Below are 26,315 nucleotides of genomic sequence, written 5' to 3' on the forward strand. Positions count from 1 at the left end.
TTCACTGATCTGTTCTCCAGTGAGATACACTGCAGGTGTAGTACGCTCCAAAGACTTTCACTAAACAGATATTCCTGTAAGAGCCAACCATGCCACGGGAAGCGGACACTGGTTTACTGCCCTGCAGGCTGGCACAAGTTCCAATGCACTCTCTGGCATGCCCTTGGCATAAGTATGAGTAGGTATGTCTCTGCAAGTTTCCCTTGCAATGGCTATCAAAACCTCAAAAAAAAAAGTTATATCAGAGATGTGCCCACAAACTTAAGCTTCAAGACTGTTTATTAGCATTAATAGAAAAAAAAGAAACAAAATAAAATCAATTAAATAAAACTCAGTGCTAACTGCTAACCAAAGGGAAATGCAGAATATTATGGATTCAGTAAAATGTTTTCAAAACGGAAGTAGAGAAAATATTCACACATTTAATTACGATTAAAAAGCAAGCTTCCCAGATGAAACCCCTGGTTTCTGGCTCCAGCATATCCCAGCCCTGTTATAGGCAGCTGGGCATGAACCAGCTAATGGAAGCTCCCTCTCTTCATCTCTCCCTCTCTCTAATGCAGACTTTCACATAAATAAATAAATCTCTTACAGAAAACCAGGTCTTGCTCACAATATGCAATACAAAATCTCTGAAGTATAGATTCAGTGTGTCAGCTGCAGTTATCACTTAGCAATTAAAAACAATGGGTTTGGGCCCGGCGGCATGGCCTAGCGGCTAAAGTCCTCGCCTTGAAAGCCCCAGGATCCCATATGGGCGCCGGTTCTAATCCCGGCAGCTCCACTTCCCATCTAGCTCCCTGCTTGTGGCCTGGGAAAGCAGTCGAGGATGGCCCAAGGCTTTGGGACCCTGCACCCGCGTGGGAGACCCGGAAGAGGTTCCTGGTCCCGGCATCGGATTGGCGCGTACCGGCCCATTGCGGCTCACTTAGGGAGTGAAACATTGGATGGAAGATCTTCCTCTCTGTCTCTCCTCTCTGTATATCCAGCTTTCCAATAATAATAAATCTTTAAAAAAAAAAAAAAACAATTGGCTTACTGCCCATACTTACAATGTCAGGATACACTTAAATAGCAGAATGATGAACTTATGACTGCTTATGAAGGACTATACTATTGTAATAACATGGGGGAAATCAGTAGGGTGAAGGGAATTTGGGGAGTGGATATAGGAAATAGCAGAGTCTATGGAATTGTATCATAAAATTAAAAAAAAAAAGACAATGGGCTTGGGGCAAGTATGACAGCTCAACTGGTTAATCCTCCACCTGCAGGTGCCAGCATCTCATACGGGTGCCAGTTTATGTCCTGGTTGTTCCACTCTCAAACCAGCTCCATGATTATGGCCTGGGAAAGCAGTGGAGGATGGCTCAAGTTCTTGGGACCCTGCACCCATGTGAGAGACTTGGAAGAAGTTCCTGGCTCTTGGCTTTGGATCAGCTTAGCTCCAGCCATTGCGACTATGTGGGGAGTGAACCAGTGGATGGGAGATCTTTCTCTCTGTAAATCTACCTTCCCAATAAAATCGTAAAAACAAAAACAAAAACAAACAAACAAAAAAACGACAATGGACTTAAAAATGCTTTAAATAATTTTTCTTCTTTTTATTTATTTTTCAGAATGAACACATATTTTTTGTTAATAAGAAACAATATAAAGTCACAGTTCTCAAAAAAACAGATGAGGTTTAGACCTCAAATATCACAAATCATCCACTTCAGTGTGATAAAGCTCACCTCTTGCAAACACTCCAAGTTCTCACTACAGGGCACAAGAAGAGCAAGGATTAGTGGGGTGCTAGCTTGTGTCCCAACTGCTCCACTTCCCATCCACTTCCCAGTTTGGGAAAGCAGCAAAGGATAGCCTAAATTCTCAGGTTCCAGCACCAAGTGGGAGACCCAGAAGAAGCTCCTGGCTCCTGGCTTTGGATCCAACTGGCTATAGTACCACTCGAGGAGTGAATCAGTAGATGGACAATCTCTCTATCTCCTTCTCTCTCTCTAACTCTGCCTTTCAAATAAAAATAAATGAATGTATTTAAAAATTTGAGGTTCTTCTGTTCTACATAGCCACTGAGGTGTTGATTACAGAAATGTATTCATGTATTAAAATTCACAGAACTATATGCCCCCTCTCCCAAGGTTAAATGCAATTCCATGTACAAAAAAGATTTTTGACTCAAAAATGTTCTAGTAAAAAAAAATCCCAAGTATGACTAGATGGACGATGATGACTTAAACAGGCGACCTCATCCTCATCAAACCAAAGACACAGGTGTCTCCCCGTTAGAGCAGAGATGGTAACTGCTCCCCCAAGTGTGCTCAGGAGCGGTATGTGTGTTAATGCACGTGACAGTGAGCCTCCAGGAGAGAGTTGCCCATGATCCCCGGGCGCTCAGGTCACCCAGTATGCACACAGACCCCTGGAAAAGGTGCACAGTATTTCTCCTAGGCACTTCAATTTCCCCAAGCCCAAGGTGGCCGTGGCAAGATGGCATGCAATCTGGTGCTGGGATTCCTCGGGAAGCATTGCCCAAGATTCCCCCTCATAACCCATCAATATCTGAAGTTCCTCCAACAGCCACAGAAATGGAGGCAGAGTTAAAGGTCGGAATGGCTGTCTACACTTGACATCACAGAGACAGACTCAGATATCTGAGCTCACACACACACCTTCAATGCAGAGTCTTGTTTTCAACCTGACTTTCAGGAAAAAAAAATATTTGTGACTTGTTAGTCGAAAAGTCTTTAAAGCAAATAAACCAACCACAGTCTGAAGATAAGACACCTCACGCCGCTGTCAGTGCCACAGGTGCCTATGCTGCCTCCCAAGGGCATCTCCACAACTCCCTCCCCTGCAATGAAGAGAGGGGTGCTGACATGGTCCCCAGGCAAAGAGCAAAACAAACCTCTTCCCCACAACAGAAAGAGTTTAGATCCAAGGCCCCAGGACAAAGGACCTGACAAAGCTCAACACAAGTGGCGGCGGGGGGGGGGGGGGGCCTAGAGGTCCCTAAATCCACTTGTTCTCTTGCCTCTTCCGAGGAAGGGATCACAGGACTGCTCGGAATAACAGTAATAAAAAGGCAGATGGGCCTGAATCTCATGTTGTTTACAGAGAGTGAGCTCACATGCTGTGTTGGTTATTTGCTCAGTGAGCAGGCAAGGCTGACAGCTTGAAGGAGCTATTTGAGGGGTGTCTAGTCCCATCAAGGAAGGATCCCAGAGAGCAGTGCAGCTCCCAGAGTGTCCCCTCTAACTTGGCAGAGGCTAAGAGCCCATCAGATGGCCCTGAAAGCATCCAGAATGGAACCCACCCCTCAATGCACAGCCAGAGCCTGGCAGAGGTGACAGAGAAGCCAGGGGGTGGTAAGAGGGTACGCTGGCTGCATGCCCAAAATACATGGAAAACAGAATGAAGGGGTTGGGCAGGCTGGACCTGCTTGGAGAGCAGCTCACATTCTCAACTGCAGAATCGCTGCACTTACGGGTCTAACTCTGTTGTCTCTCTTCCCATCCTCCTCTCAGCTAGACACCAGACATCTTCCTCCTGGGCACACTCCCCGTAGAGGGGCCACATGCACAGTGGTCCTCAGTGTCTACTGCCCGGGTGCAAAGGTTCTAGGAAATCAGAGGACTCACAGACAGCAATCACCTCTTTCTGATAGAAGGAGCCCTACTCAGTACCAGCTAGCACAAGCAGAACATGTTCATACAAGCACAGTTACCACTTTTCACATCTGTGCCTTTACCTATGCCACATATGGACAACACGTGCACACATGCCTGTCTGGACGGTGGGAGCAAGGCAGCAAGTTTTACCTATGAATCTAGAAACCTGTGCTTTCTTCATCAAAGCCAGCAGCGACAATTTCATTGGCAAACTTTCTATTACAAGGCCAGATGACAGATGGCCATGTCACCTGCTTGTTCCTCTCCTTGCTGCCCCACTCCACTCACCCAATGAGGCTGGTTAATAAGCTGGGGAACAGAGATGGAAAAGAGGGTTCCAGGCTGCATTCTTTATGAGACAGGAGCATCAGCTTGTTAGACTGTCTCAGATACTGCATTTCCAAAGCCCAGCAGGCTGCACCCCTTGGAGCAGCTGGGCTGTGCTCCCGGGCCTCTTCAGAAACACATCCATCTCTCTGCTCCCTGCCAGGTGCAAGGACTTTCTCTGACTCCCCCTTGTCTATTTTCAGCCTCCATAAATCATTAGCCATTGTTTCAGAAAAGCCTGAATTCAAGTTACTAGTCTCACGTTCTTAACCCCCACCCCTCCATTCCCTCTGGGAGAGGATACTGCAAAGAAGAAATTCTAAATTAGATCTGGATTCAAAAGGGTCTTAAAGCTGCCACATGAAATAAGAACACAAAGCCTGACTCAACACCAGGCACCACCTACTGATGTCTACAGTTTAAGGGCTTGGCTGTGATGCCTAGGTCCAGGCGGGGACTTCACAGGCGTCTTCAGGAAGAACTTGAACCTCATGCCAGCTGACACACGATATTGCTCTACATGAGCATTAAGTGCTGCAGTGGCTAGATTAAATGGCTGCTGCAGAACCGTTCGCATTTCCAAGCTGCTGAGAAGTATAGGATGGCTTTAAAATTTATTCCAGCAAGCCCACCCTCCTCACAGCAGCACACTCACGTCCAACCTGGGATATGCAGGCACTCACTGCATCCGCCCAGGTGGATGTGCATCCCAAGTGTTCCAAGGTGGAAACTGGATCACAGATGCTCACAGCAGAAAGTCTGTCCAACAAGGGCTCTGAACTGCTGCAATTCTTAAGCCTCCATGGCGAGAGGACCTTAACAACATTCTGGAAAATGTAGGCCAGTATAAAGGGACTATGCAGAGTGAGTGATTCCCAAACTTCCCCAAGTATTGATCCTGCACAAACGATCATATTTTAAAAATCACCCTCCCCAAAGTAATGCACAGTGAGCTTGGGCTCTGCAAGCGCAGCTGTGGTGCAACACCTCTACACAGCAGCCTGCCAGGGCTTGGCAGCCCACTCCCTTCAGATAAGGGCTCAGCCCACCCTATCGACCTCCTGGTGGACTGGGGAGAGATGTCCTAGAAGGCCCAGTCCAGGCACCTTGGGCCTGCCCTCCAATGTGCTGTGTTCCTGACTGGCTGAACAAGACCCAGATCTGAAAGCCGCATCGTGCCCAGGGTAGCCACTCCCCAGCCCCCCTCCACACTGATTGTGACACTTGCCCAGATAAGCGTGGTGTGCAGATTCCTGGGTGGCACACACTGGAAGGTGGCAGAACAAGGAGCAGTAGCAGAGAGGGTGGCTGGTTGTCCACCTCTGGACAGAGTAAGGCTGCTGAGCTTAGCAGAAGTGCTGATATTTTAAGACCCAACTGTCATAAAAAGCAAGCAGTAGAGATACGAGTCACGGCAAGCACCTGCCGGGGCCACCTTCTCCAGATGCCCGACGCTCGTCTATGAAGGTGGTGGTAAGCGGAGTACCACTGCACTTGCCTTCAGGCGTCATGCACTTGAACACTGCTGCGTTGGTCCCTCTGTTCTCAGCAACAGACTCCCAGGGCGCACACAGGTGAAGTTTCTTAGATTAAAGCGAAAACCAGATCGCTTAAAGACTCACTGGGTGTCTTCTTTCCGCTTTCTGTGGGTCCAGCTCGAATGGCTACCTGCCTGACCCCTGGCCGCTGAGGAGACGCCTGCTCCAGGATTGTCAACACAAAACGACTCCCTCCTCTCCAGCCCCGACGCCCCCTCATCATGTTCCATTCCTGACAGAGAATCCTGCCTTTAACCCATCCCTGAGGTCTGACCCCAGCAGCTGTGGCAGCTTTCGGGGACAGGAAGCTGGGCCACCTACCAAGTAAAGACAGTCCCCTGGACGTCTGTGACCTCTGCAAAGTGCCTGCCGGGGCTCCCAGTCCAGAGAAATCTGGAGCTTCCAAGCACACAGGGATCTTGCACTTCAGACCCCTTACTACCGCAGCCTCATTTGTCTCCTGGAAAGCACAGCAGCCACCGAGGAGCCCGCTCTCGGTACACCGGACAAGGTCCGCGCTCGGGCACTGTACCTCTCACAGGCCAGGATCCCAGTGCTGCGACCCCACACCCTCAGCCCGCTGCCGGTCACTCCTTACCGCCAGTGTCCTCGAAGCGGGGAGGCGGCCGGTCCCGTAGCGTGGCACTCCAGCCAGCGCTGGCCTCGTCCTCCTCAGGATCCTGCGCGTATGGGGCGCGGAGAGGCGGTGGCGGGCTGGCTAGGGTCCCCGAGAAGCCGGGGCGCTCGTGCTCATCCTCCGAGGAGGCTGCCGAAGAGGAGCGCGAGGCGGCCGAGGTGCTGTAGAAAGGGTTCCCGCCGCTGTCCGGGCCTGACTCTCCGAACACATCGTCCGAGATGTGTAGGCTCTCGTAGCGCGCCCGGGCGGCCTCGAGCAGCGCCGGCGCCTTTCTTCGCGCGCCCCCGCCGCCCTCGGCCATGGCCCCGGCCGCCGCCCGAGTGCCCGCTCCCCACAGCGCCTCCCAGCCGCACGCGCCGGGCCCCGGGCCCGCGCCGCGGCCCGCCGCCCCCCACCAGCGCAGCCCGCAGCACAGCGCCCGCCGCCCCGTGCCCGGCCGGCCCGCCGTCTTGGCCGCCTCGGGCCCAGCGCCCGGGGATGTGCCCTCGGAACTCGGGCGCCGCAGGATGCTGCGGCCGCGGCAAGAGGCGAGCAGCGCGCCGGCAAGAGAAGGGCCGGCGGGACGCTGGGGCTGCGGGCGAGACCAGACGCTGCCGCCGGCGCTGCGTCTCCGTCGCCCGCCGCCGCCCCGGCCAGCCGCGTCCCCGTGCGCCCTCCCCGCGGCACCCGGCGCTCCGCGGCCGACCTTCCCGGGCGCGAGCTGCCAGCGGCGGGCCCCGCCTCCTCGCACCTTCAGCCTGCCGGCCAATGGGGAACCCGGCCCGGGCGCGGTCAGGAAGAGCTGGGCGGGCCCTGCGCCGCGGAGGCCCCCACCCCCTTAGCCGGGCGGGGCTCGGCGAGCGGCCGGCCGCGGTGCTAGCGGAGGGAGGAAGGCTGCCGGGGAACCGCACGGGCCAGTCCTCGCGGGCAGGGACGCCCGCAGGCTCCGTGCTGCCCAACGGGAGGGCGGCGGCCCACAAGGCTCTTCCTTCCGCCAGAGTCCGAGGACACCAGCTACGTGCCACACCAGCTGGCGGTCGGATTTCCCATTTCGCGCTGGGCTCCCGGGAGCTGTTCACCACGGTGGTTCTGAATCCGGCGCTGCGGAAACGCTCCAGGTAGGCGGCCGGCTCCAGTGGCAGCCCCGGCCGGCTGCTGCTTGTTCTAAGGATCGTCCGCTGTGCCGCAGGCTCCAGTACAACACGGGGGTCCATCTCCAGAAACCTCTCCCTTACTAGGAGGCCAGCCTCGCCAGTCCATTCCTGGAGTCCGATGCTAACTCAGTCTCGCTTTAGTATCGCTGTCATTAAAGGGTGAGAGCAGCAGAGTTAGTCATTTCTCATCCTCTTTGGACGGTTGACGCCTTTTGAACTCAGAGGATTCATTGCTCCCGAAATATTGATTACCCTACTGTGTCTTTAAACACGCCCTTGACACTCATCTTTTGACATATGACACAATCACCGGGGCTTCAGTGCTCCGATAAATAAATTAAAAAGAAAAGTCTCATCTGTCCCTCTTCCTTGAGCAGGAGCGTGTGGTGGTGGTAGTTCTGCAGACGGCAGCGCATCTACCCAGACTCTCCTGTCTTCTACCTAACCCATCCCATCGCCAGCCTTCACTCAGTAGTGCAATAAGTCACATTAGTGGTAATTGGTTTGTCAAGCCACTTTCCCTCAGAAAGTAAATCCACGGAGATGTGAAAGGCTTACAAATCCTGCTGGGAATAACTAAATAATAATTACACAAAACAGAAAGACCCGCTACTATTTCAGAGCATGCATAAAGCATGAAGAAGTGCGAGCAATCCTATGAGCAGGCATGAGCCTTCACCCACCTCCACAGGTCCCAAACCAGAGGCGTACACACACATACAGGTTTGTGAGGATCACTAATGGACAATATGTCAGAAAGAAGGAATTCATACATTGCTTGTTATAAAGATTGACTTCTAAACGAAGTGTTTGCAAAGTATTTCCACTCGCTTGGAAGAACTGCACCATGGGAAGGATTGCTTTCCATCATATCACCATAGGGTACTAACCAGAACAGAGATTTCAAAAAAGGTATAGATGATGACCCCAAGAAGGGTCATGCTGAAACACAGGCTAGAGATACAGAAACAAAGTGAAACTCTAGGTCAAGTTCAAATTCTGCAGTTCAAAATTTTGCAGGACTCCAGGACCAGCATTGTTCTGGAGCAGAAAAAGCCATTGTCTACAATGCCAACATCCCCTGTGTCCCAGCTGCACCACCTCCAATCCAACTCCCTGCTAACGGCTTGGGAAAAAGCCATGGGAAATGGAACAAGTATTGGGATCTCTGTCCCTCACATGGGAAACCTGGCTGAAGCTCATGACCCTCAACTTTGGACTAGCCCGAGTGGGCTGCTGTGGCCATCTGTGGGAGAGAACCAGCAGGTGGAAGATCTCTCTTTTAAACGTTGATTTTTGAAAATAAATAAATAATTTTTTTAAATTGTGAGAATCCTGCAAAGCTTTATGTGATCCCTTAAAATAATTGAAAGAAAATCAAATGGGTGAATGTTGTGGTGCAGCACATCAAGCTGCCATTTGCTGCCATCCCGTTATTGGACAGCCCATTTGCTTTCCTCACTCCTCTGCTTCTGATCCATTTTCTGGTTGATGCATGTGAGAGATAGCAGATGATAATGCAAGTACTTGAGCCTCTGACACCTTTATGGGAGACCCAGAAACATTTCTGGCCCCCTGGCCAGCCTTTGCTGTTGTGGGGGAGTGAACTGGTGGATGGAAGATTCTTTCTCTCTTTGCCTTTCAAATAAATAATTTCTTTTTAAAGTCTTAGTTAAATTGGATGGGGGATCCATAAGGAAGCATTTCTTCTCCCATTAACCAATGAAAAAGTCAACAACAGCTAAGGTGTGTGTTTTAAAAAGAGTGGATTGTTTTGCTGCTTTTTGGAAGCTTGGAGCAAAGCAGTAACAATTACAAGAACGGACAGTCTTTTATTACCTCTGATTTGCATTTATGTGATGATTATTCCAAGGAAACCAGATACCCTGCTTTCTAAGTTGAAAAGTGCTTGTAGTTCATCTAGCATGTAACATTGGGAAGGGGATTGTTGTATGGTCATCAAAGAAACAGATTGAGTAATCAAACTGTTATTTGTTGAATAAACATTAGATGACAATTTTTACAGCTTGGACTCAAGTGTTCAGAATGCTAACTAAATGTATCCAAACAAGAGAAATAAAAATATTCAAAGTTTTGAAGAACGGTGGGCATTTCTCGTTTTGAAGAGAGAGGTGGAGAGGATACAAAACTATTGGGAAACAAAACACTGTCTCATCTTTCCAGCATTCTCTTCCTTGATGATTCTCCTATGATTCCACATCATTAACTTTTATTAATATTTGTGAGAGTAATTACAGGATCAATATTACACTGAGGTCTTTCAAGTCATTTGAAAACATCTTTCAAAGAATTTAAATTTGAAATATAATTAATTTTTAGGATAATATTGAGCTTTTGGTTTATGGCTTTCCGAAAGAGTTCCAAGTAAAAGCAAACCACTTCTGTAGTAGATTTCTGAGGCTTTATTAAGCCAAATATTGTGCTTTTCGGTAACTGGAGCTAATTTTCACTGATTCTGAACTTCCTTTCATGTTATCCTACACAAATGCTTTGTGTATCACTAACAAAGAAAAAGCAATGTCATAGAAAACTGATACAATGAAGTTTTCACTCATGAATTTAATGTATGCTTATTTTAAAGATTTATTTATTTATTTTGTTACAAAGTCAGATATACATAGAGGTGGAGAGACAGAGAGGAAGATCTTCCGTCCAATGATTCACTCCCCAAGTGAGCGCAACGGCTGGTGCTGTGCCAATCCGGAACCAGGAGCCAGAAGCTTCCACCAGGTCTCCCACATGGGTGTAGGGTCCCAAGGCTCTGAGCCATCCTCGACTGCTCCCCTAGGCCACAAGCAGGGAGCTGGATGGGAAGTGGAGCTGCCGGGATTAGAACCGGCGCCCATATGGGATCCTTGTATGCTTATTTTAAAAGCTCTTTGATGATCATACAGATATTTGCCATGTATCATTCTAATGCAGTCATAGAGATAAAAATAAATTTAGAGCCATTGATTGAAGCTTTTTTAATTTCACATTCAGAATCTCACAATTCAAAAAGAGAACCATGGAGCAGACTGTTGGCCTAGCAGTTGAGATGACACTTAAGTTGCCCAAGTCCCCCACTGGGGTACCATTGCTGAATCCTCAGCTCTTGACTCTTGAGTGAAGCTTCCTGCTAATGCACATGTTAGAAAGCAGTGGCTCAAGTGATTGAATCCCAACCATTCCTGCAGGAGATATGGATTGTCTACACAGCTCTTGCCTACCCTCAGCTGTTGCAGTCTTTTGGGGCATAAACCAATGGATGGGAGTACTCCCAATCTCTGCCTCTCAAATTTAAAAAGGGGGGGGGAGGAAATGAACATTGTACTGTCTTTACTTACTTTCTAACTCATGGTTGTCAATTCCCAGGTTTCACCCTCACAATGTGCTCCTCCGAGTCAATTAGAACCTGCATAATGCTACGCTTTTTTGCCAAATATTTATTTACTATTTATTTGAAAGACAGTGTGATTGAGTCAAGGAGAAAGAGACAGAAAGGAAAAGAGAGAGATCTTCCATTTTTGGGGTTAGCTCCCCGAATGGTTGCAATGACCAGGGTTGGGACAGGCCAAAGCCAGAAGCCAGGAGCTCCATACTGGTCTCCCACATGGGTAACAGGAATTCAGGCACACAGACCATCATCTGTTGCCTCCCAGGTGCGTTTGCTGAAGTTGGATCAGGCATATTGAGTGACCAAGACTCAAACCAGGCCCAATGGCAACTTAACCCACTATGCACAACACTCACTTCACTACATCCAGACTACCAATATCACTATCAACATCCGGACTGCTGTTACCCTTTCTACTGCAATTGATGCTGATGTTCTTTTTGATATGCTTTGTTTTACCCAAAGTTTTAATATGATAACCAGATTCATTCTCCTTCTTCAACAGGTCTTATTGCTGGCATTGCTAAAGGGTATCTGAGACCAGTCATGATATATTAATAGCAATCAAGTCAGTATTCAACAAGAGGAATTTTTTTTTCCAGGGACTTTCCCATAGGAAAAGGGCTCAGGCTATGGTAACTGCATAGAAACTTGTGCCTGCTTTTAGACAATTCTTAATGTTAGAGATGTGAAATGTATAAACAGGGAACGGGGCATATTAGAATCAATAAAATACAGTATGTTGTTTCCCATGGGTACTTTTATGATGCTTGGTTTTGTAAATGGACAGGCTGCTGCAGGAAACAGAAGGGAGCAGATCCTAAGCTGGCAGAGAATGTCCTGGCAGACTCAGACTGCACAGGACAGATGAGGCTTGAGAAAACTGTGTCTTTCCATCACTGTGAGGGAGAGGGCAGAGCTAGAGTCAGCCCAGCTGCTATTGCTCTGCACACTGCCTTCATTGCCAAAAAGGAGGGAGGTTGGAGCCAAGGAGAAGTGCTAGAACTAACAGCAAAGAGAAGGCAGAAGAAGGTAGCTGGTGAAACATGGCCAGTGTCTGAAGGGGGCTGGTGATAAGAGTGCACAGTACAGGGCAGCGTTTGGAGCCATGCCCGACACAGGGACCTGAGGACTCAACCTTACTCATCATGTTTTACATGGAGACTTTATCTAGGATGTAACAGAGAAGCAGAGAGAAGGAAAATCCATGGCTATAGGAAAGTCCCTGGAAAAAATCCCTCTTGTTGAAATTGAGATGCTATGAGCTTGTTACTAATTACTTCATTTGTTTAATCACTAATTTGTCAAATATATATTGAGTGCCTATTATATGTCAGGTCCTCATCTAATCACTGGGAATAAATCAAAGAAAAATGGAAATGATTCTATTTTTATCACACTTTTGTTCGCATGCACAGGGAGATAAGAGATAAAAAAATGTCAGTTGTTGGTAAGAAGTAAAAAATAGAGGGGCAGAGATTGATGATGACTGTGATAGTGCAGTTGTGTGTGGGGGTATTTGCATGTGTGGAGGGCTTACATAAATTGGTTGGGAGTTCATCTGAGACAGTGACATTTGGCTAGATCCTTAAATAGATTAGGGAAGAATATTATTCAGGTCTCTACTACTACTACAAAAAAAGCTTATTGTTGCATCACTATAGAGAAAATGGTTTTATTTAACTCACAGTTCTGGAGACTTAAGTGCATGCTGCTGGCATCCACTTGGCCCTGGTGAGAACCTCATAGTGGATGACATGATGATAGGTGCATCTGCAGGAGCCAGAGATAGAACACAGCCACAAACCAGAGGCTGTGGAGTGACCAGGCGTGTCTTTTGTAACAACCTCCCTTGAGTATTGATACAGAAGGCATCCCCGAAATGACCTGAAAAATCTTCTACTGATGTCACCATCCTGAGGACCATGCCTCAAACCCATGAAAACTTGGGAACAAACCATATGCAAAGAATAGCACATGGTGCATTCCAGAAAAAGGAAACAAGTGCAAGATCCCCAAGGCAGGATTGCACTGTGCCTGATAGGCACTAAGGAGGCCAGTGAAGTTAAAGCAGGGAGAGTTTACAGAAATGCAGTAGATGAAATTGGGAAGCATTTAAATGCTATTTATTTTATTTGAGAAGCAGAGAGGGAGATTGAGAGAATTGCCATGCATTGGGTCACTCCCCAGATGCCTACAACTATTAGGGCTGGGAACCAGGAAGCCAATCTAGCTCTACCAAATAGGTGATAAAACTCATCAATCGAGCCATCATTTCTTCTTCCCAAGGTTTACATTAACAGGAAGCTGGAATAAGGTGATAGAACCAGGAACATATTGAAGGTACTCCAGTGAGGGGAGCAATCATTTTACTTGCCCTGGAAGTTGATTGTTTGATCTTCTAAGACTTTGAATTTGATTTTGCTTAAAATGAGGAACCACTGCAAAGCATAGAGTTCTAGAGAAGTGAGATATGACTTGGGCTTATTTTTACCAAAAAATATTTATTTGAAAAGCAGTGTGTGTGTGTGTGTGTGTGTGTGTGTGTGAGAGAGAGAGAGAGAGAGAGAGAGAGAGAGACAGATTCTCTCATCAGCTGATCCACTCCTCTAATAGTTGTAAAGACTGAGACTCATCCAGCCTGAAGCCAAGAGACTGAAACTCCATCCAGATCTCCCACATACGCATTAAGAGCCTAGGTACTTGGTCCATTTTCCACTGCATTCCCAGGCAGATTAGCAGGGAGCCAGATCAGAAGCAAAGCAACCAGGACTCAAACAGGCACTCTGATTTGAGATACCGGCATTGCAGGCAGTGGATTAATCTGATGCACCACAAACTAACTCCCTGACTTGAATTTTAAGAACCTCACTTTAGCTGCTGAATAGAGAGTAGAGGGGAACAAAGAAAGGTAGAATCAGAAAGATTGGTGAAGACAATATTGCTTTAATCTGAATTGTAGAAGAGGGTATTTGAGATCACACTGTTAGTGATGAACATGATGACAAAACTCTCAAATTAGAATCTATCTTGAAGGTAGAAGTCACAGTTTTGTGGAAAAATTGAACATAGTCAGCAAAAGAGTTGAGTTGAAACATATGATAGTCTTTTGCCCATTTTACAAGAAAAAACAAGATTAGGGAGGAAGAACTAGATCTTAGTTTTGGGTATTTGAGTCTAACACATCTGGCAGTTGAAAGACATGAATCTGGAGTCCAGAGCCAGGTGTGAGGTAGAGATAGAACTGTGAGTGTCCTCACCAGGTATATGGTAGATGTGTGATGGGTGATGGCTGAGCTCATTGAGGCATTAAGCGTAGATTAAATAGGACAAGGTCTGAGGATGAGCCCTGGAGCACATTCGTGGTTGCAAGATCTGGTGTATGGATAAAACCCATTCAAGGAGGCTGGAAAGGTTAGAGGGATGAGACCACCTGAAATCCTAGTAGCAAGGAAACATTTCATGGAAAAAGTGAATGATCCTAAGCGATATAGCATGAGGAGGGCTGATGGCTAACCCTTGAGTTTGCCAATGAGAACATGAAATTGTGATTGGAGTGGATTTCAGAAAATGAAAGATCAAATGGGGATATTTGGTGAGGATGAAATTGGAAGGTTGTGATGCCCAAGGTGGTGATAAAAGGAAAATGGCAAAAAGGGATACAGGGGAAGGAGAGAAATTTATTAAGAGCAAGAGACACTTGCATGGTTGTGGGAATGAATTATTCACAAGATGACAGGGAAAGGGCTGCAGAGAGAGGAGATGATTTGCCTAAGCAAGGTCCTAGTTATCAGAAAACAATAACCCAAAGTACAGTGCTTTGGCATGCTGAGTCCTGAAGGGCTTTGGAAGAGCCTCCAAAGCAGAAGCCCTTTTTGACATTCTCCTGCTCTCCTGTTTTCCCAAAGAGGGGTTGTGGAAAGCAGAATCCCTCTCCCTGGGAGCCAGCCATAAAATCTGTTTAAAAGTTGGCCATAAAGGAATTGTCTGAGCTATTTCGTCTGTTGGGGGATCATTAGAGTCTTGTTTCAGAAGGAGTAATGCCCTGGAAGAAAAAAATGCCACATAGAGCGGCAAGAAGAATATCAACAGGCAGGCCTTGCTAAGTTTGTCCTCTGTGTCACATAAAACTTTGATTAAATGCATCTGTTATACTCTTCTCTTGTTAAGCTGTCTTTTGTGATAGGACGACCAGCTGTGATCCTTGGGATGGGTGAATGGTGCTGCACTTGAATACAGACTGGGGGTTTGGTCTTAGAATGGAGGGAAGTAAAGACCCCTTGCAGGCACATTCATAGATATAACGATCTGATGTTTTTAGTGAAGTCAGAAGCAAGATCATTAGCTGTACCTAGGAATGGAGGACAAAGTGTCCTACTTCCAATACTGATAGTGCGTTAGAATTCCCTACAAAGTTTGAAAAGCATGCTCACATCCACCCCAACTGCGTCAAATCTTCTGGAGATAAGGCCAGGCACTGGCGTGTTTTTACAGGTGTCCAGGTGACTCAACAGGGAGGGCATTGTGCAGTTGCGGGAAAGCTGGTGAGATGAGTCCAGGTTTGTGTCCTGGTGTTGATGACAATTTATGAGACTGGGCACAACACTGAGAATAAGAAGTGCAGTGTTATGAGTAAGAGAAAGAGAAGGTCCAATGATATGCTCAGAGATTGCTAGTGAGAATAGAGAGATCTAGCCATTGAGGTGTTGCAGTCTAGGGATGTTTATGTCTACCACACTATCTCCAAGTGGTTATACTGGCAAGACCAGGGGAAGTCTCTAACTTTCTAATCAAAACCTAGATCCTGTCATCACTGACAAGTGTTTGTCACAAGGAGCTTCCATCCTGTGTTTGGGTTGGCAAGGAGTTGCAGCCTGGAGTCTGCCTGGCTTGCTTCTCCTCCCAGGCCCCTCAGTGGCGTAGTGGTTTAAGCATATTATTTGCCAAACTGACATTCCATTTCCTATTGCAGGTTTGAGTCTCATCTGCTCTGCTCCTATCCAGCGTCCTGATGATGTGTCTGGGAAGGCAGCGGGCCCCTGTTCACACATGGGAGACCCAGATGGAGTTTTAGATTCCTGACTTTGGCCTGACTCAGCCAGGACTCTTACAGGAATTTGAGGGAGGAACCAGCTGATGGAAGATTTTTTCTCTCTCTGTCAATTTGCCTTTCAAATAAATTTTTTTTTGATTGCAAAGTCAGATATGCAGAGAGGAGGAAAGACAAAGATCTTCTGTTTGTTGATTTACTCTCCAAGTGGCCACAATGGCCATAGCTATGCCAATCCGAAGCCACAAGCTAGGAGATTCTGCCAGGTTTCCGATGTTGGTCCAGTGTCCCAAGGCTTTGGGCAGTTCTCGACTGCTTTCCCAGGCCACAAGCACGGAGCTGGATGGGAAGCAGGGCCGCCGAGATTAAAACCGATACCCATATGAGATCTCAACACATGGAAGGTGAGGACTTTTGCTGCTAGGCTATTGTGCTGGACCCTCAAATAAATCTTAATAAAATAAAAAAGATACAGTCATAGCTGAGGAATACTGGACTAGGATTGTAAAGAAAGAGGTACAGGATAGTCAAAATTAAAGACTCGGAGACTTTATTGACTACAGAAATATACTTAGATTTGTGGTCAAGAATTTATTGTGAGGGCAGCATGTGGACAGTGGGCTAGGTCGCTGCTTGCAACATTGGCACGCCATATCAAACTGCCATTTTGAGTCTCAGCTGTGCTGCTTCTGATCCAGCTCTTGGTGAAGCAGCTGGGAAGACAGTGGTTGAATGGCCCAAGTACTTGGAAACCTATACCCATGTAGAAGACCAGGATGAAGTTCCAGGATTCTAGCTTTGGCCCGGCCCAGCCCTGACAGTTACAGCCGTGTGGAGGGAGTGACCTGAGCAGATGGAAGATCTCTTTCTCACTTTGTCTCTCTGTTGCTCTGCCTTTCAAATAAAGAAAATAAATCTTGTAAAAAGCATTTAATGTGACTTGTGCTATGACAACTGTGCTTTTCTTGAACTGCATGCAATTACCAGGAGCAGAGCCATGTTGACAGGGGTGTGGGTTTGACTAAAGTAGGATTTTGACGCATGTTCTGGTGTGGCATGAGAGTAATAATAGTAATAATGGACTAGAAACCTTTGCTGCGATGGAAGCAAGTGAGAATTTGGGGAAAGGATTGTGGGATCTTAAGGAAAAAGTCATATCAAAAAAAAGTCATATCCTAGGAATATTTCTCCTCTCCTAAGTTGCTTAGGTAATTAACGTTTCCATGAAGTAATTCAGGGCAGACAGACCCCTGCAGAGTAGCACAAACAGTTCTGATTAGTGTTTCAACTCACCTTTTCTTCTAGGGTTTGAAATCATTCCTTTTTTTTTTTTTTTCCAACAAGTGAACATTAGATGTTTAGAATGAAGAAAAATGTATATTGAAAGTCAGAGTCAGGCCTAGCATGGTCGCCTATGGCTAGAGTCCTGCTTTGCACATGCCAGGGTCCAATATGGGCACCAGTTTGTAGTTCAGCCATCCTGCTTCCCATCCAGCTCCCTGCTTGTGACCTGGAAAAGCAGTCAAGGACAGCCCAAAGCCTTAGGACCCTGTACCCATGTGGGAGACCCAGAGGAGGCTCCAGGCTCCTGGCTTTGGATTGGCAGAGCTCTGGCCATTGTGGCCACTTGAAGAGTGCAACAGCAGACGGAAGAACTTCCTCTCTGTCTCTCATCTTCTCTGTATATCTTACTTTCCAATAAAAATAAATAAATCTTTTAAAAAAAGAAAAAAGAAAGTCAGAATGTCACATTCTTAGATATTGGAATCATTTGGAGAGTGAGTGCTGACTCCAGAGCTCCATGTTTGTCCTACATTTCCTCCCTGCCCTCTTGCAGCACCTTGTCTCTTTAAACACTCGCAATCCCAACTCCACCTGTTCCCAACAAAGGAGGAGATCTTAGAGGCAACATCTCCGAGAATCCTCTGCCAGTACAGGGGAAGCTGCAGGAGGAGGTGGGTGTTTCATGCAAATGAAACACAGTGTTCCATATTGATTCCTGGTTGAATCTCAGGTATTCCAATGCACAGGGAGAGGGCTGGCATTGTGCCACACTCAGTTTAGGTACTACCTTCGATGCTGGCATCCTATATCAGATTCCCAGATGTTTTGCTTCCCATCCAGCTCTCTGCTAATGCATCTGGGAAGGCAGGGAAGGATGGTCCAAGTGTTTGGGCCCCTGATGTTCATATGTCCCTGGATGTTGTTCTGGGCTTCTGACTTGAGCCTGGCCCAAACCTGACTGCTGTGGCCTTTTGGGGAGGGAATCAGATCTCCTCCGTCCATTCTTTCCTTCTCTCTCTCTGTCGCACTGTCTTTCAAATAAATAATAAGTAAATCTAAAATAAGTACAAAAAAAACAAGCAGGGAGTGCTGCTCCCTGTTAACTAGGAGCCCTTGTCAACATTCCAGAATTCACAAAGCTTTAGGTACAGGTGCAATTTAAGATTTAACTGAAGCTTTAGGGTCAAATTCTATTTAAATTTAGTGAATTGAGAAATTGTTGCAAGCTTGATTTTAAAGCAACATCTGTGATTCAGATTTCATACTGTGGGAATGATAAGAGTTGAATGAGCATATGCCTATCATCATGGAATGTGTGTGTGTGTGCCCTGATTGCGGGGGAAAGAGAAGAGAAGCTAAGATGGAACACTCCATAGATGTCATGCGGTTTAATGCAACCTCCGTTCACTGCTTGTCTTTCTGCATGACCCTTTTTAAGAATCATTAATGTTGGGGCTGATAATGCCCTTGGTTTAATGAGCAATTCGAGCATCATAAAAAAAAACATTGGTCCCTCATGTTTGTTCTAATTGCAGAAGCAGAATTGCTGACTAAGGTTAGAAAATTTTCAGTAAGATTTAAACACAAACACTTTTCTGTTTCACTCTAACAAGGTCAACACAAGATTCTTTCTTATAACATTCCAAGTGCTAGTTATTTTTCATAAACACCTTTTCATTCTTTTTTAAGATTTACTTTTTTAAATTCTTATTGGAAAGACAGATGTATACAGAAGGAGGAGAGACAGAGAGGAAGATCTTCTGTTCGTTGATTCACTCCCCAAGCGACCACAATGGCCAGAGCTATGCCAATCCAAAGCCAGGAGCCTGGAGCCTCTTCTGGGTCTTCCTTGCAGGTACAGGGTCCCAAGCTTTGGGGCTGTCCTTGACTGCTTTCCCAAGCCAGAAGCAGGGAGCTGGATGGGAAGTGGGGCCACTGGGATTAGAAGCAGCGCCCATATGGGATCCCAGCATGTGCAAAGCAAGAACTTTCACCACTAGGTTACCACCCCAGGCCCAACCCCAGATCATTCTTTATAGAAGGCTTGAAAATTGAGATTTCATAAAAGTGATAGTTAGCTTGCATGTGTGCCGGGAACTGCGCTAACATGTAGATATGTAATATCTACTGTAATTCCCACATGTGATGAGTTCATGTGTTCTGGAACCAAAACTTAAGTTGAATGCAGAGGGAAGGAAATGATGTTCTCAATAACACCAACATGTAAGCATCCATCACATCCTTCTTCAGGTTACGGTAGTCTCACCGGGTTGTAGTTATCCAGTTTCATTGGCTAGTCAGCTGTGGATCAAAACTATTAAATATAAAATTTCAGACGTCACTGGAAGGCAGCATCTATGTTCAAGTCCTTGGAAGTGTAGTTAATTGTGACCCTGAAATACAGGAGTAGTGATACTGGCAGATCAGATACACCAAGGAGAATCTGTAAACTGCTTCTTTGAGTGACAAGTTCATGAGTTAGTTTAAAAACAGAAAGAAAAAAAGAAGTCATATGCTGAGGGTGCTAAGTAAGATCTACAGGTAAGATAAAGAAACCACATTCACATAAATTTTATTCTAGTCTGTTGGTTCATTTTTCATTATGAAAATGAAATACTTGAGGCAGGTTACTTTTATATAAAGAAAAGAGTTCTATTTGGTTTATGGTTGTGGAGATACAAGGTCCTGAGGTGATGGCTCGTCAGCTGATGGCTTTCTTGTGGCAGGGTCCCAAGTTGGCATAGATGGCAACTCAGACAAGATGCAGGAAACTTTTGCTTATGTGTGTCTGTCTGTCCAGTCTCTCTCATTCTTATGAAACCACCAGGACAGTCATGTAGGTTCCACCGTAACAACCTTATTCATAGTAATCAAAGGTCCCATCTCTAAACATCGTAGTTGGGTTAAGTGTCCACTGTCTTCATACTTTAAAATAGGGGCTAATTGTCAACACTGGAAGCTTTGGAGGGCACTCAGATCATTCCCAAACCAAAACAATGTGTTGTTATCATCGTCTGATTTTTTCTACAAGTTATCGTTATCAATCTTCTCCTGTGGCTAATTTATAAATTGATTATATGTATATGGTTTACATATGAATTATTTATAGAAAGTTCAATACTTTCTACAGTTTCAGACATTCACTGGATGTCTTAGACTATAGCCTCTGTGAATAATAAGGGACTATGGTACTTCCTTATGTAAAGCAATCACTTAAGCTGATGATTGTGGCATAAAAAGAAAGGGACTGATACAGCAATATCTTGTTCCTCATCCTTCCAATCCTTCTCATCGACAGTAGGACTATTGGTGGAATGTGTGTACATAAAAGAATAAAACTGTTCTGTTAGTTTTGTGCAGTTTCCACCATTCCAGTAAAAACAAAAAGTGTATGTCTCTCACCACTGTGGTTCTAGTTCATCCATGTGTGAATTATTAAAAGCTGGCATTACTCAATATAAAGGTAAACAGTAAAATTTATACTAGTAAGTATAATGTAATATTTTCCTTTATTTAGAATTACAATAAATATCAAATAAAAATGTCACAGGGATAAATATTGTGATGTAATGAATTAGTTAAACCACCACTAGGGAATCCTATATTCTATATCAAAGTGTCTGATTTGAGTACTGCCTACTTCAAGCTTCCCACCTAACTTCCTGATAACACACCTGGAGGCAGCAGATAGTGCCCCGTGTGCTTGGGTCATCTGCTGCTGCTTTCATAGATGCATTAGCAGAGAGCTGAAAACAGAGCAACTGGGACTCAGGCCAGTGCTTATATGGGAATGTTAGTCTCATAGGTGACAGCTTAACCAGATGCACCACAGCACAGCTCCCTGTAGATAATTTTTAAAGCTAAAATTGTATTTTTTGTGCACTTTATTAGATAGGTTGAGATATATTTCCAGTTTCACAGTGAAGCATCCTTTGGAATGAACAGGCAATGCTTCCATATAATTCTATATATCCATAATTAAAATAGACCCCAAAACTTCCTAATTTGTGATTTAACCACCTTCTGTTCAGTGACAACCAAAATCTGCCCAGTTATTTTCTTTTGTTCTACTATAAATTAACAGGAAAGGGAAATTAGCATTTGGGCATCTTGCTGGTGTTTGTTTTTAATCATGCTCTACTCAGATGTCCAAACCTAATTAAGCTCTTGACTTGATAGAACAGGGATGAGGTTAATTACATGTCACTGGCCACCATGTACTTTTTAAGCTACAAAAGGTTCCATTCAGAATCCATAATATATCAAATAAATGACATTTCATGACTATCTTCTATTTATGTCCAAGACACTGTTAAAGACCAAATTACTGACCATTTCTCCACTTCTTTTGAAGAGACAGCCTGTCACCATTTTGTCTCCTTTCAGGACTTTTCTCCAGGGAGGATCCAAAAATTTAAAAAATGATTCCAAAGAAACCTTCTTGCAACCAGTGGAATTATTTTTCACAGAATAGAGTTCATTCTTAAACAAGCTAATCATGGGTAGAAAATTGGCTTTAGTTCCACCTGATGAGTAATAACATGATTCATATTCTGAGTTCCTTATTATGAGCAATAACACAAGACAGTAGTTCCTCTTAAGAATGACTGGTGAGAGCTGCTGAGGCCTTGACCATCAATGCTTCTTGGTACTCACTGCAGCTCATTTTCACTCTGTGTTAAGGATGTACATGTGCCTTTTTGAGAAATCATGCAACTCTCCCAAAAACCTATAACTACTGCAAAGTCAGCCAGGATCCCATCTATCAACACTGTAACATTAGGGATTAGGCATCTGACACAGGAACTTGGGGGAACACATTCAGACCATAACACATGCCATTGTGTTGACAAGTGAGTTGGGAAGATGCGTAGACCCCCTAAACTCACTAGTGGAGAGGGGGCTTTGAAGCCACGTCTTGCAGTTGTTAGCATTTTTGTGAACATCTGTCATGAGCAGTGCTCTCTTTTAATGGATTGCCCAGTGGGTTTCATGAATTTGATTTTTGGCTGTGGTGTGATGGCCCGCAACTAAGAAAATGCGCTTAATTTTACAGACATGTTTATTGCTTTGAAAAAAAAGATCTTAAATATTACTAATATGTTGACTCCAAATATGGATGTTTGATTGATTTTCTTGGGCATTGTTTTTGAAAAAAATGGCCTAAAACTGTCTTGTTTTTTTTAGTCAATATGCTACAGTGATTTTTTTTTTTGATAGAAATAAAAGTGCTTCTTCCAACAGGGTTAATACCAGAAATACCTTTTTATGGAATAAAAGTGCTTCTTTCAACATGGCCAGTATTTAGGAATACCTTATATATTGGTTGTACAATAAATTTGTGTATGCTTTTTAATGCTCAACTTTATTGGGCTAGTGATTTGACACAGCAGGTTAAGCTACCACCTGCAACAAAAGCATCCTAAATGAATGATGACTGTAGTCCCAGCTATTCCACTTCCAGTTCAGCTCTGTGCTAATAAACTAGGAAAGCATGGCCCAAGTGTTTAGGCTGTTGCCACCCAGGTGGAAGCTCCTGATGAAGCTCCTGCCCATTGTGATCATTTAAACAACAGATGGAAGATTCTTCTTTCTTTTTCTCTCTCCCACTCTGTCTCTCCTTCTCTCTCTTTCCTCTCCCATCCTACGCTCTCTGCAACTCTTCCTTCCAATTAATTAAATGCATCTTTTTCATTTACATTCAACTTTTGGAGAATGGATTTATTTCTCATACAAAGGTTTTTGTTTACATGGAAAACATCCCCAAATCTGGGTTCAGGTTGCAGATGAAAACTTTATATTCATTGAGGAGACATAATAAGCATTTTTTCCTAAAATAAAGACCCTGCAGTCTGTGGCTGCTTTTTAAAGATCTATTTTATTTTATTTATGTAAAATTCAGAGAGAAGGGGAGAGACAGAGATGTTGCATTCACTGGTTCACTGACCAAATGGATGCGTCATTTGGGTCTGGGCCTGCCAAAAGCCAACAGCCAGGAACTCTATCTGGGTCTCCCATGTGGGTGGCAGCAGCCTAAGCACATGAGCCACCTTCTGCTGCTGTCTCAGGCACATGAACAGAAAAGGAGCAGCAGAGACTTGTATTGGTTCTCTAATAAGGGATGCTGGCATTTTAAGCAAAAGCCTAACTCACTGTACCACAATGTTGTGGCTGATTTGCTAAGATTCTGAAGAGGCAATAGATGCCCAGCCAAAGCTATGACTCCTGCAAAGCAGGGAGCTTAGAAGATATAATGGAAAAGATGTTAGAGAGCCCTTCTCAATCTCATGCTGGGGATTAGCTCCACTACAGTGGAGACCTGGAAGAGCATCTTATCAGACTCCTGGACACCAGTGGTTTAAATAATATAAGCAATGCTTTCTTTATTTTTGACATGAGGCCACAGAATGAAAAGCTGCACTTTTATGAATGGTCTCATGCTTCCATAGCACCCTGTAAAGAAATTTACACAAGTAAGTGCTCAGAGTGTACCCAGAGATCCTCTTGGCATTTTTATTTCATCCGGTTGTGTTACTGCCTTCTCTGAAGGTTTATCAAAATCCAGGGTCACTTAGAGCAGCAGTAGCTTCTAAGGTGTGGGCCGCTTGGGAATGAGCATTATGTAAATTTGTCTTAACTTTTTGTAAGCATTTTGTGCGCTTGCTCTAATAGATCCACTGAATGCTGGGTGATATGTGTTATGCTGCAGTGCTGATATAATAGTGCATGCAAACTCTACCTGCAAACTGAACACAAAGGTAGGGTTCGTTAACAGTATACTGACTGGTCATCAGGAAGCAATACTTTCACATTTTGTATCTCTTCAAGAGTGTACTACTTGCCTTTAGGCGTTCCTGTGTGTTTTGGTTTGTCTTAGTGAGTTCAATAAGGAATGTCTGTCATCACACCCTATTCATACATTTTCCCATTTAAAATAATTGGGGAGTGTCATAGTAGTTAAAGTTAACACTTGGGGTGCCCACAGTCCACACAGGAGTGCCTTGATTCCAGTCCCACCTGTGCTTCTGACTTCAGCCTCCTGCTCATGCATACCTTAGGGGGCAGCAGATGATGCCTAAAATATTGGCGTCATTATCATCCATGTGGAAGACCAAGGTAGAGCTCCTGGCTCTGGCTTTGGCCTCATCCAGCCCTGGCCATTGCAGCCATTTGATGAGTAAACCAACAATGGAAGATCTCTTTCTATATCTCTGCCTTTCAAATAATAAATACTTTATTTTTAAAAGGAGATAGAAAGGCCACATTAATTGTTCAGAGCATCTGGCTTCCAGCAGTGCATTAACGAATGTCAAATGAGAGATATCTATGGATCCTCTTACTTTGATTAGGGCTAAAATAAGTAGGAGGAAAAAAAAAAACAGTGTTTTGCTCAAACAATGTAAAACTGCTAGTAGACAAAGAACTGCTTTTCTGATCCAAACACTGGTTGAATCTTAAGATTAAAACTAAAACAATACTGGCAAAAATTTGAGCTCTTGTAGCTAAATTGTGGCTAATACTTCTGACATTTATTTGCTAAATCCATGTTGTTATTTTGAGTTCCAGTCTGAATCTACAATCCTTTGCAATGTAGCAACAGTTGTTTCTAGTACATAAAACTCATCTGTCATTAGTAAGCCATAGACTATTATATGCCTAAGTTGGAAATTACTACAAAATGGCTTGTAATTATATTAAAGTAATTTTTTGAAAGTCTTATCTATTTTTATTGGAAAGACACAGATTTACAGAGAGAAGGAGATACAGAGAGAACAATCTTCCATTCACTGACTCACTCCGTAAGTGGCTGCAATGGCCAGAGCTGTGCCGATTGGAAGAACCAGGAGACAAGAGCTTCTTCCGGGTCCCTCTTGAGTGTGCATGGTCCCAAGGCTTTGGGTCATCCTCACTCCTCTCCCAGGCCACAGGCAGGGAGCTAGAAAGGAAGTGGAGCAGCCAGGACACAAATGAGCACCCATATGAGATCCCAGGTGTGCAAGGTGAGGATTTAGCTATGGCGCCAGTGTGCTAGGCCCTATATTAAAGTAAATTTAGTGATATGGAGATTTTATTGATTTATGAAGGATCTACCTTAATTTTTTAATTAAAAAAATAGATCAGTATGGCATAGCCAATTAAGCCTCTGCCTGTGATGGCAGCATCCCATATGGACACTGGTTTGAGTCCTGACTGCTTTGCTTCCAATGTGCCTGGGAAAGCAGCAAGAAACAGCCCAAGTGCTTGGACCCCTGAATCCAGGTAGGAGATCCAGAGTAAGTTCTAGGTACCTGGATTTAGCCTGGCACAGCTCTGGCTGTTGGAACCATTGAGGTAATGAATCAGCAGATGAAAAAATCTTTCATTCTATCTCTCCTTCTTCTCTTTGTAAGTATACCTTTTAGATAAATACATCTTTAAAAATAGGTTATTCGATTTATTTATTTGAATGCAGAGTGAGAGTGAAAAATATTCCATTTGCTTTTTGGCCTCCCAAAGACTGCAAATGCCAGGATTGGGCTGAGGCCAAAAGTCAGAAACTCCAACTGAACTCCAACAGGGTTGGTAGGAGTTCAGATACTTGAGCCATCATCTGCTGCTTTCCCATGTGCATTAGCTGGGGGTTGGATCAGAAGTGGAGTATCTGGGACCTGAATAAACATTGTATGGGATGTAGGTGTCCCAAGTGGCAGATTAACTCACTGTACCACAATGCCTGATCCTGGCTTTTAAATATGTATTAATTAAAAATTTTGCAAATTCTAAGTTACAATATCAAATGACATTTCAAAAAGTGCCCTAGGAATAAAATAATTTGAACCCAGAGAGTAACGCTGCTGCAAATGTTCATGGAATGCACAACAGATTAAGATACTTTAAAAATATCCTGGAATACTCTGTTTCTTCTCCCGTATGCTGTTGATATTTTATTTTAAAATAACCAAAATCCCAGATAATAAAAAATTGAGTCATTTGAGAGATTGTTGATAATCTGGATGCAGCATTATTCTTGAATACTTCATGTGCATTTCCTACACATGAAGATATTCCTCCACAGGAGCAAATTGCAAGTTCAAAATCAGGACATTAACGTGTATACATGGCTACTTTTAACTCATGGGTGGTCTCGATTATTTCAACAACCCATCACATAATGAGTGGGATTGTTGGTCTCTTGGTGTCCTCCAATCTGGAACAGTTCTTCAGCCATTGTGTATCTTAATGACTTCAGTGCTTTCAAAGGTTACAGTTGTGTTCCAGAATGTTCCTTAGTCTGAGTG

At 44.7% G+C, this 26,315-nt stretch overlaps 1 protein-coding gene across 1 annotated transcript in view; it reads right to left on the minus strand.

Annotated features, from left to right (window-relative positions):
• Positions 1-6,779, minus strand: part of PGBD5 (piggyBac transposable element derived 5) — a 74,341-nt gene extending 67,562 nt beyond the window's left edge. Inside the window, exon 1 of the mRNA XM_004578550.2 lies at positions 6,135-6,779. Coding sequence (XP_004578607.2) covers positions 6,135-6,474 — 340 coding nt within the window. The 5' untranslated portion in view covers positions 6,475-6,779. The remainder of the gene's footprint in view (positions 1-6,134) is intronic.
• Positions 6,780-26,315: the final 19,536 nt, after the last annotated feature.

The sequence above is a fragment of the Ochotona princeps genome, chromosome 10, assembly GCF_030435755.1.
Source record: "Ochotona princeps isolate mOchPri1 chromosome 10, mOchPri1.hap1, whole genome shotgun sequence".
Taxonomy (NCBI): Eukaryota; Metazoa; Chordata; class Mammalia; order Lagomorpha; family Ochotonidae; genus Ochotona; species Ochotona princeps.